Genomic DNA, 12,333 nt, shown 5'->3' on the forward strand with positions numbered 1-12,333 from the left:
TCTTTAAACCTGTTTCTGTCTTGGTGAATTGCTGAAAGGTTGCAATAAAATTCAAAAGCGCCTCATGAACCTAGAGATACTACGCGGGAAGTCTGATCTCCTAGGGCTCTCGCAGGTCCGGAGCGCGCGGGGCGGAGCAGCCGGAAGTGCCGGCGCGCGCTGTCAGCGACGCCGGAAGTCCTCCGTCGGCCTGGCGGTAACCTTGCGGGCCCGGCCGCCGCTGGTGAGGTGAGCTCGGCTTGACTGAGCGTTGGGCCAGCGAAGCTCGTTAGCTGCGGGGACCCGCAGTGGTCGCGCGGGAGTGCGCTGAGAGCCGCGGAGCTCAGGTGCGCGCGCGCGCAGGACCTCTCAGCCGACATGTCTCTGGTGGCGGAAGCGTTCGTCTCCCAGATCGCAGGTAGCCCGCGTGGGCGCAGACGGGACGGCGGGGGAGGCGGCGGGCATCCGCGTGGGGAGAGGGCTGGAGTTTCCTTGCAGCCGTGGGTCGAGGTTGCTGAGCCCACAGCCCGTGTGGAGACGGCTATGGAGGTTTGGCCTCACTTTCCGGATGAGGAAACTGAGGACACGAGGCCAAGGTCACCCTGGAGGGGCAGAGTCCAGTCCACACCCCCTCCGCGGTGCTTTGTTCCCCGTCCCGGCGATCTGGGGGTGAGGAGGAGGCCCGGGGGTCCCGATCGAGGTGGGGGCGTGGCCACAGGTTCTGTCCTCGCCTCCCCTAAGGCTTCTGTGGGAGTGTGGCAGCCTCTCTGGTCTTAGGTTCTCAAGTTTAAGGCGACTGTCACTCTCGAGCTGCCCTTCTTTACTCGTTGTTGATGGGTCACCGAAGTTCTTCTCCCAGCCATTTGCAAAATCTGTGGGATTTTTTGAACTATTCTTAATTTGTATGAGGCTTAAAGAAAGTAAACATCTTTGACTCTGTGGTTCGAACTTGACTTGTAAAAAGATTTATAATATCTGTATTTTTCGTATTGAAGTTTTTATTTTGGCGAAGGTGGCTATGATAGAGAAAAGAGTTAACTCCAGCAGTGTTTTCAATATCCAAATGAGACAGTCACTAAGATAAACAGGCATATTTGGGATAAAGTAGTGTACTGAACATGAAAAGTATAATGTGTTCTCAACTATCCCAAATGCTTTCCCAATGTATGCTTTCCCAATTCAAATGTACTGCATTTGTGTGAACATAGATTTCCTTTTTTTCTTTAAAGTAGCATTTTATAGAAGAGAGGGTAGAAGACATTGTGAGCTTCACGAAACCAGGGATGCTTGTTTGTTCTTGTTGTGTCCTAGTACTTGTCTGTTGGTTCTCTTTAAATACCCATGACTTGAGTAAATGAATAACATTGAGATTTCAAGTAATGGTTATTTCTGATTTTATCACTTAGATTGAAAAAGTCAGGCCTATGACATGAGATCAGTGGTTTAATTTAGACCGATACAGTGGTTATAAGTCTTTTCACAGTATATGTTCATATTCTGAATGCATATATCCAACGTGTGATTTCTTTTCAACAAGAAAATGAGGAATGGTATTTGATAAGTTCAGAATTCTACCTCAGTTAGTCAAGTCTACAAATTTCCAGGAATTTTGTATGGTGTCTTAAATTGTTTGTAGTGCTCTGTTATGCTATGAGGAAGCATTTAAAGATAGATAGTTCAGTAAATAGTAAATAGTATTGGAACAGCTTCTAAGTCAACATATGGTACGAATTCTAGATGTATTAAAGATATAAATGTAGCACAAACTAACTTAAAATAAAATAATTAGAAAAAACAAGGACAGATACAGGGTATTATTTTAATAATATTGGATAGCAGAGTTTCTAAGCAAAACATGAACTATACATTCCATAATAGAAATGGTTGTATAAGAATATGGAAAGTTTTTGATGTTAAAAGACTTCATGAGGGTGTGGGGCTCTTATCTGTAGTCATAAGCACTTGGGAATCTGAGATAGGAGAGTATTGCAGGCTTGAGGCTAGCCAGCCTGGGCTTTATAGGGAGAACATGTTTGAAGCAAAACAAACAACAGTAATAAAACCTCCACTGTAAATATATACACAGAATAAGAAAAATATTTAATTATTAAAAAAACTCCTAAAAGAAAGGCAAAAAAAATCTGAATAAGTATTTCATAAAAGGAGAAATACAAATAGACATTGAACAGGTGAAAAGCTGTGCTCTAGGAATAACTGATAATTTTTCAGTTTAGTTAGGCAAAAGTGAATATGATAATCTCTAATATTGTCAGGGCACATAGAGTAGAGAAACATTACTTTCTAACTTTTAGTGAGTATAAATTAGGCTCCCTTTAGGAAATATGTGGAAATATTTATAGAAATATTTCCTAGAATGTTATATTTTAATCCAGAAATCATCTGTATGTGGATTTATTTGATAGAGATTTGAGGACCAATTCTTCAAAGAACTGTATGATAATCTTCATTATAGCATTATAATGTTAAAATAAGAATGTCCCAGATGTATATCAGGGACCAGATTGTGATACCAATCCAACAGTTTCAACAGTACCTAAAATAAATGAGTTGTCAGAGAGGTATGTGCACTTCATTGTTACCACTATTTATGATAGCCACGATAAAAGCAAGCCAGGTGTCTCAGCAGATGAATGGATCGAAGAGATGGGCATATATAGAAAAAGAATACTAGATATCCTCAACAAGAAGGTAATTATTTGATTCATGGTGACATGAGTCATTTAGACTCAAGGAATAATTTTTGTTGTTGTTGTTTGTTTCCTTTCATGGTGACTACAGGTGGTAGTAATGTTGTCTTCCTTAGATTTCTGTTGCTGTGACCAAAAGCAACTTGGGAAGGAAGGGTGTATTTCAGTTTATAGTTGAGGCATAAGTCTATCATGAAGGGAAGCCAGGGCAGGAACTCAAGCAGAGGCTATGGAGGAGGAGGACCACTGTTTACTGGCTTGTTCCTGGTAGCTTCCTTAACCTGCTTTCTTATACAGCCAACCCAGGACCACCTGCCTAGGGGTAGCACACCACCCACAGTGACTGGACTCTCAGACGTCAGTCATTAATAAAGGAAATGCCCCACAGACTTGCCCACAGACCAGTCTGATGGAAGAATTTTTTTCAGTTGAGTTCACTCCCCCATAATATGTGTAGGTTTGTGAAAACTTGACAGAAACTTACCAGCACAATGTATATTTCAAAATAGCCAAAGGATAGATTTCTAATGTTATCACAAAAAGTTGATAAGTTGATGATGGAGATGTTAAGTAGCTTGATGTAATCTTTATACAATATGTACCTCTGTTAAAAATATTATGTTTGTTATTTGAAAAAAGCAAATTTATTTCTGATATGGTAATAAATACTTGTAATAGTAGCAGTTGGGAGGCAGAGGCAGGAGGATTGCCAGTTCCAGTATAGTCTGGGCCATATAGAGAGATCCTGGCTTGATGGTGGTAATACTAATAAAATAAAATGATAAAAGCAATGTGTGTACTTGGGTGTTTATAGATACTGATAGTTAAGAGATGTGATATGTTAGTTTTCAAGCTAAATTATATTAAATAAAAAGTTATAGTATGATATATATTCTGTGTGAACTTTGTTTTTGTTTTTTGTTTTTCGAGACAGGGTTTCTCTGTGTAGCCCTGTGTCCTGGAACTCACTCTGTAGACCAGGCTGGCCTCGAACTCAGAAATCCACCTGCCTCTGCCTCCCAAGTGCTGGGATTAAAGGCGTGTGCCACCACCGCCCTGCCCTGTGTGAACTTATTAAATAAATTCGGTTTGGACATGTATATGCTTACCTAAGCAAAGAAAAACATTTAGAACAATTGAACTAATTCTCAGGAGTTTCAAGAAAATATAAACTGTTGATAGAAGTTGGAGGAACTGTGTTTCTGATTTACTTGAATTACCGTAGGGAGCCTATTTTACTTTTGTAATTTAAATGACTATAAAATTTTAAATTAAAAGATTATACTTAGTCAAAAACTGAAAAGAAGATAATCTGGGTTTAACCTTGACCTTTAAGTGACTTAGGTCCAACAGCTATCTACAGTGTCTTGTTTCTGGTTATAATTTAGCATTTTTAGAAGGAAGAGGTTAACCTGTAGGTAGAGATACATGTTTACATAGTTCTGTTTTAACAATAATTATGAATTTTTTTTGTAATTGAGGAATCTGAGTTTTAATATATATGATAGTTTGGTTAGTCTTCCTTCCAGTGGTCATGAGCTAGCACACTTTTTGATATTTCTTTTGGAAACGTTTAAGGCATCTTAATGTTTATCTGGTATCTGTGATATTTCCGTCTCTGTGTGTTTGATATTTCTTCAGTGCCTCCCCAAGACTGATTTGCAAAGGGCATGTTTATAAGTAAGCTGCTTTAGTGTGGATTTGCAGTGTTCCACAAAGACCCATGTTGTCTAAAGTTTTTGATCCCTAAAGTTTTGATCTCTGTGGCGTTGGGAACTTGTGGCATTGGGAGAAACTTTAAGAGGTGGCGACTGTGAGACCTTCGTCTCTTTTGCTGTGTCCTTACCATGAAGAGAACAGTTTAGATATAGCTGCTTCACCACAGGTCCAAAGCAGTTAGACTGCCCTACAGTGAACCAAAATCTCCCAAACTGAGGTGAAAACAAACCTTTCTTCTTTGTAAGTTGGTTAGTTCAGGTATTTTGTTAGAGTAATGGTAAGTTTACTAGTAAAGCTTTCCTTGAATTTCTCAGGGTAAGTGATCCCTTATTGTCTCTTTACTAGCAGTGCACCTCCGGCTTCAGTTTCTCATTCTGATTCCACAGTGAAACTTTCTTAGTCTCCACAACTCTTAAGTTTTTACAATTTTTTTTTTTATGCTTGCTTGGTTTATCCATCTGTGAATTAGCTAATTTTGGGGCTTCCAGTCTTTCTTGCTCTCTTCTAAAATAATCTTTATACTACAGGTCTCAGTGGCATTGTTGTCTTTGTAAATTTATTTTCTTAAAATATTTGGTGTGATTTTCTCTAGTTTCAACACTTTCCTTGGTTTCCCAACGTCAGTAGGGCTAAGGAGCTTAAAAGCCTCTCTATAACTTAAGTCCAAGGCTGTTACAGTGGCTTCCTCTCTTGCTACTCCCTTCCATGGACTCTGGACATTCTACACTATTTGTAATGTCCATCTTCAGCACGTCTTTAGTTGTCTGCTTGAAGTGGCCACATCAACAACTCCTGTTTCATCTTAAGACTCAACACCATTTGAATTTGTGTGTCTAGGACATTTGTTTTCCTTGTCAAATGAGATTTTTTTAAAATAATAATAGTAATCATCCATGGTTATTATAGAAAAATGAAAATAATACAGAGAACTGCAAGGAATGAAGTGAAAAATCAACCGACAGCCTACTGCTAAAATTTAGACTTTAAAATCCCATCTCATATTCAAAACCTTGCTGAGCAAATCTATCATTTCTTTTTCCTAAATTAAAAGTATGGGCATAGATAATACAGAGGGTGCATTTCTTTTGTCATATGATATAATGGGATCTCCTCTCATGTCTATGATGAAATTATTTGCTGTAATATTTGAATGGCTACGTAGTATTTCATTGTAGTAAGGAAACCATAATTTACTTGTGAAAACCTAAAAACCACAGGGTTTTTAGGATTTTTTGTTTTGTTTTGCTTTTTTGAGACAGGGTCTCACTAAGTAAGTACCCTTGCTGTTTGGCCTGGATCATGCAATGAAGACCAGGCTGGCCTTGAACTTAAAGAGTTGCATTTGCTTCTGCCTCTGAGTGCTGGGGTTTTTAGGATATTTTATCTATCAGTATAAGTAAAAGATTGGAGACAGTAGGTGCTCTGTACACAGGAATATCCACACCAGCTCATACTTTTATTGTGTGACTGACCAGACCAAGCAAACGGAAAATTTGAAAAGCAGACTGTTAGGAACAAGGGATCTAGGAGGAAGAGAAAACATTTTGGGACCAGGTGCTATTTGTAATGTGTGATCTCAGGGAGGACTTAGTCCCTCTTTTAAAGGGCTTTTAAATTTTTAAGCCAGTTATCCTTTTGAAAGTCATGTAATTATGAATTTTAATTGTATCAGTTTTTCATCACAAGAGCACCTACATTAGTATTAGAATAACCAGAAGTTGTTTTTGTATGTATCACAATGGCTCTTAGTCTTGTTTTGCTTTTCTACCACTTATTGTGCAATATTTCTGGCAGCCTATATTAACTAGAGAGTAAAAAGAGAATTTGGCAAGTCAGTTTGGTCAAGTTGAGATATATGCCAAAGCCATTGAAGGTATATGTGATTTTTCTCTTTGCAATGGTGCTTACATTTGTGGGATACATTTCTTTTCTTTTTTTTTTTTTTTTTTTTTTTTTTTTTGGTTTTTTGAGACAGGGTTTCTCTGTGTAGCCCTGGCTGTCCTGGAACTCACTCTGTAGACCAGGCTGGCCTCGAACTCAGAAATCCGCCTGCCTCTGCCTCCCAAGTGCTGGGATTAAAGGTGTGCGCCACCACCACATTTCTTAAAGTTGAAGAGGAATTTGAATTACTCTATTCCCAAGTAACATGGAAAGAAAAATAAATGATGACTTTGAATGAACAATTTGGCTCTCTAGATTACAAGCTAGATTTGGAATTTAAAAAAGATAAAACATGGTCTTGGATATTGAATTATCTAAAAACTTTTAAAAATGCATTTTATTTTATTATGGACATTGTTTTGCCTGCGTGTATGTCTGTGTGATGGTGTTGGATCCCTTGGGACTGGAGTTACAGACCTTATGAGCTGTCATTTGGGTGCTGGGACTTGAACCCAGGTTTTCTGGAAGAACTCTTAACCAGTGAGCCAGTGCTTCTAACTGGTGAGCCATCTCTCCAGCCCTTTAAAAAATTTATAAACAATCCCTGTATTTTACATTTTTATTGTTTTTTTTTTTTAATTGACAAGCATTCCTAACATACATTTCTGGTTTGTTAGTTTGTTTATACTTGAGCTTGTATAAGTCCCTAAATGTAAGTATCTTGGAAATAAGTGGGATTAAAACAAGCATGTTTTAGCTCACCAGTGATGCTAGTTTGACTAGCCATCTTGCTCCAGGGATCCCCATCTCTGCTTCCCGTGTGATGGGAATGAGGATATGTAATATCCTAAGTTTATTCTTTCAACAATCTTAGAAGATACTTACTATTTCTCCATTTACTGTTAGATGAAATGTAGCTCAGTGGTAAGCCATTTACCTATCATGTGATCATGTGGGTGACCCTGGGTTTGATTCCAAACCTCAAACACAGACATGCATACACACACAAAAACAGGCGTATTTTAAAAATGTTTTTTATATTATAATAAAGTATGCTTTGTTCTGCTTTTTCTCATCTTAGTACAGGGCATCACATCAAGAAAGGTTCCAGAGGCTGAGATAAATGGAAAAAATAGAGGCTAAACTAATCTTACAGTATTGGTAGGAGTGTAATATAGTACAGTGGAAAAACATTTTCACATGCAAGGCCTGAGTTCTATGTTCAGTACCACTAAAAAAGTGTTTTTATTTACTAAATTCTTTAAAATTTTGGTATGAAGGAGCAGTGATGCTACTGTTGACAAAACCATATTGAGCTCTCAAAGTATTTAATGATGAAAACTACAACAGATAATTGAAGAAATGCATTAATATTTTAAATGTGCTGAGAACAATACATTCGATTGGTTTGCTCTTTAAAATAAAATAATATTTTCCTAGTTGTTTTCACTCAGTGTTCTGATGATTTCCTAGTAGCATTGAGGAAGGCACCAAGGAATTACTGAGGAATTATTGAACTGGCCATCATATTTCAGATAATCATTTTTTTCATTATCAGTCATATGGATAGTATTATATTATGGAACTTATCCTGTTGGTAGATGTGAAGTTGATATTGAAGGGGCAGGTGGTGAAGGCTGTTGAAGTAATTCTTTAAAACGGCAGCATCTGATCTGGCTTGTAGTTATGGAGCCACCATGTTCCCAACTAGGCTAGGCCTGAGGTCAAGAGCAGCGGCCAGAGACATGGGCCCTGCCACCCACAAGACGCCAGTGTGGGAGATGGCTCTGCCAATCTTCTAAGCTGTCTCCTCAAGGCTGGGCTAAGCCCAGACCATCCCACCATCCAGGTACCTGGTAGAAAATGAGACTCTAATGCTTAAAGATTATCCAATAGCTTTATATATTTGGTAATGCCCAAATAACAAGATGCCCACACAATTAGAAGTGTTACCCAATTAACTAACCTAGATATAAGTTGTTACCTAGGGCTGCTCCCGATACATGTGTGGTTCTTCATTGCTTCTCCATCAATGCCTCCTTCCTAGCTCCTCCTCTTCCTCTCCTTACTCCTTTTCTTCCTTTCCTTACTCCTCCCACCTTAGCTCCTCCCAACTTGCAGGGTAAATATGCTGCTACAGAAGGCAAACAGACAAAATAAGGTTATACTTCAGATGAGAAGTAAGCATGGCCTATTACTTGAGCCTACTGTATTCATGAATATATTGCAAACCAGATTCTTAAAGGCAATGCTTTGCTCCCTTTGAAAACTTTATTATGTTGCTAAGATTCTTTGAAAGACATGTTAATTGAAAATTGTCTGCAGTTGAGGTAATGTCAATTTTAATTTTCTTGTAAGTTTTATTACAGTTTGATACTCTTTGATGGGTTTGGGATGGGACCCAGTGCTTTGAGTGTGTTAGGCAAATACTCTACCACTCAGCTATACTCACACCTCCATAATTTTGAATGATTTAGCTTAAAAGATTTTGGTGACGGGTACCCTCTTAATTTTGTCAGTATTATCTCTGGATGCTTTTGAGTTATTAATGTTAGCTTAAGCTTTCCATATTTGAGTGAAAATTGAAAGAAAACATCATCAAACTTCTTAACATTTCTCAAACATTTAAAAAGTATCTTGAGAAGTAGTTATAAGATAGAAGATATGAAATAGATAAGAGATTGAAAATTCAGACTTTTCATTTTTTTTAAAGACAGAAGTTATAATGTTCAGTAAATTTAGCTAAACTCATTTATATGGGGAAGAGAAGTGTTCGCCTTGCCAGTAAGAAAAATTCATGCTTTAATTTTTTATTGCTTTGTAAATGACCGTCTATTCTTGACCTCTTTTCTTATTTTTGTATAGTCTATAAATGAATCATGGTTTTGAACTTTTTTACATCAGTAATAAAAATGAAATTTGATGGGTTAGTAATGAAGGCTCTTTTCATAAAAAGTAATTTTATCATGACAATTTCCATTAACTGTAACTATATTAGCAAAATAGAAGCCATAAAATATATTTCATTGTGTGTTTTTATGCTAATTGTATAGTTTTATCACTAAGAACTTTTCTAAACCACAGAAATTTCTTTGTAACTTAATCTGCCCTTGGATTAAAAAAAAAAGGTTTTTTGGTGTGTATTTATCTTATTGAATACAGCATTCTTAGATATAATAGAATTTCTTTTCATATATATTTTATTATATATATATCGTCAACCTAAGCATTGTCTAAACTTTGTATAAATAAATTTTATCATCTGTTTTATCATTAAAAGGCTGTTGTTACTGACTGCTGACTAATAATTTGTTAGCTACCTTTGCTTATTAGTCTTTTTGTTAAATGAAAATGTTTTGAGGCTGGGAACATAGCTCAGTAGAGTACTTACCTAGCATGCTTTTGTAGCATGCCTGAGGCCCTGGGTTCAGTCCTCAGCACCACAAAACCCAAAAGCAAGCAAACAAAAGCTTATGGACATCTTGAAGTATAAGTAATGTTTCTGATTTGCATGTTTTATTAAAGAGTTATTATGCTGTCATTGTTTTTACTATTACTATTATCAGTTAAAGACACTAATTTGGCTAGTGATAAGAACTAGTTATAATATGTAAACTACTTAACTGGTAATTTTTTTTTTTTGTTGTTCTTCAGTTGGAATAATGAATTATTAGTATTAGTGTTCTACAGAGGAAGAAAGTCAGTAGGGCCCAGGTATAGACATGAGTATGTGAGAGGGAATTTATTTGGGGAATTAGATTATTTGATTATGGAAGATGAGATGTTTCACACAGGGATGATGGTAGTGGGCTCAGTTCAAATCTGAAGTTTTGAAAACCTGAGAAGCTGATGTTTCAGTCCAAGACTGAAGGGCTGAGAGAACCCACAAAGTGACTGATATTAAGTCTCAAGAGTCCAAAGATTGTAGTTCCAGTGTCTCAGAGCAAGAGGAGAGGAGGGAAGGAAGCAGGCAAAAGAAGGAGGAGGGAGGAAGGGAACATGAATCTTTTCCATTGTTTTTCTTGTGGTAGGGCGAATGCTTATTTCATCTTATATTTTATAGCCCACCATCAGAGGAAGTCAAAGAAAAAATTGAAGGTAGGAACCTGGAGGCAGGAACTGATCATGGAGGAATGCCTTGTGACCTGAACCCACAGGAATAAGGGTCCTTCATGATCATGATCATGTGTTAAAGGGAGTACTAGAGATGAGAAGATAGAAAAGACAAGAAGCTGGAGTAAGGAAGTCTTACATAAGCTTTTAGAAATCATAGACTACAGATTAAAGACAAATATTTATATTTCAACTTACTGTTTCAGATTATCTTTGGCACCATAGCTAATTGACTTTATTGGTCTGTAGACAAAGATTTGAATTATGTTAAATGAAATGAATCAATTGGATTTTGTTTTTCTTTTTGAATAATGTAGCAACTTCTGTGCAGATCAGCTGTCTTTTTCTGTCTCTCTGTCTCTGTTCTCTCTCTCTCTCTCTCTCTCTCTCTCTCTCTCTCTCTCTCTCTCTCTCTCTCTGTGTGTGTGTGTGTGTGTGTGTGTGTGTGTGTGTGTGTGTGTTCTAGACTTCTCTTGTCTTATGTTCACCTTATTAAGTGAGTCAGGACTTCTCTCAGTGTAAACGGGAGCTCACAGTTACAGCTGTGGCTAATCTGGACTTGCTCCAGAGATCCCTGTCTCTGCTTTCAGTGTGATGGGAATTAGGATACTTAATATTCCAACTTTATTCTTTCAACAATCTTAGAAAACATTTACTATTTTCTTTTTTACAGTAAGATAATGAGGCAAGAAAAGGTTAAGAAACTTGTCCAAGATTACTCAGACGATAAATTGTAATATTGGGAGAATGTACATGACTTCAAGACCTAAACTTTTTTCTCTACACCACCTGTTTTTACTTACTGTGCTGTAAATGGTTCGTATCCCTTGTTTCCTTTCCTTCTACCCTACCCAGTCAGTAAAATTAGATTAGGAAGTACAATGACAACTTTATATTTATCTTTGCCTTATTAAAGCCATTTAGGTATTTAATTACTTGTTTGTTCATTTAAATGGGGGGGAGGAATTCTCAGAATTACTACATATCACTAAAGTGTCTTCTAATAATAGCTTTTAGCCATATCCATAAATACATGCTTTAGTAAATAATGTAAGGTGGTCAGAAATCTCAGTTAATCTACATAGATCCTCAATAGATCCTCAAAATTACCTTATCTGAGCTAAATGAATGAAAGAGATGAAAAGAATTTAATTTTATTTTAAGTATCACCTGTGTCTCTCGGACTTTTTTTTTTTTTTTTTTTTTTTTTCCGAGACAGGGTTTCTCTGTGTAGTCCTGGCTGTCCTGGAACTCACTCTGTAGACCAGGCTGGCCTCGAACTCAGAAATCCACCTGCCTCTGCCTCCCAAGTGCTGGGATTAAAGGCATGCACCACCACCGTATGGCTTCGGGCATTCTTTTTAATGTGTATATTATATGTATTAAGTTAACAAAAAAGATTTAGACCTGGTACATTTACTTTCTGAAATGGTATGTACAGTTTATGTATTTACACAGTCATGCATCACAGGCAACAAAGACTCTGATCCTGTTCATTCAGTTTCTTCTTCCTAAGGACTTAAGATAAGTTGTAACCAACACTGTAACTGTAAGAAACTTTCAAGAGTCACAAATCTGTGGTTTTTTTTTTTTTTTTTTTTTTTTTTTTTTTTTTTTTTTAAGAAGACAAGGTCTCATGTAGTCCAGACTGACCTTGAACTTGCTATGTAGCCGGGGTGAATTTGAATTGATTCTGCTGCTCTTACCTTCTGAGTGCTAGGATTATAGACGTGTGCCATAGCACCTGGATTATAGGGTACTCCCAGTTTTTTTGTGCATGCCTGGCAAGCTCTCTAATAATTGAGGCACATTCCAAGCCTCACAGAACCCTTATTTGAATCTATTAGTCTTTATCTTTGTATATGCACTTTCTTGCAGTACATTCTAAATTGCCTTACCCTATGCTACAGAAAGCTACCTACTTGTGTTTTAG

The 12,333-nt window shown here is 37.3% G+C and overlaps 1 protein-coding gene across 2 annotated transcripts in view; it reads left to right on the forward strand.

Moving 5' to 3' along the window:
* The first annotated feature begins 170 nt into the window (after positions 1–170).
* The window catches only part of Mtx2 (metaxin 2), a 62,095-nt gene continuing 49,932 nt past the window's right edge, over positions 171–12,333 (forward strand). The window contains exon 1 of one of the 2 annotated variants that reach the window (XM_034496230.2): positions 171–397. In XM_034496230.2, coding sequence (XP_034352121.1) covers positions 358–397 — 40 coding nt within the window. In that variant the 5' untranslated portion in view covers positions 171–357. The remainder of the gene's footprint in view (positions 398–12,333) is intronic. The other variant, XM_076928925.1, reaches the window with a different exon arrangement.

This window comes from Arvicanthis niloticus, chromosome 2, assembly GCF_011762505.2.
Source record: "Arvicanthis niloticus isolate mArvNil1 chromosome 2, mArvNil1.pat.X, whole genome shotgun sequence".
NCBI lineage: Eukaryota > Metazoa > Chordata > Mammalia > Rodentia > Muridae > Arvicanthis > Arvicanthis niloticus.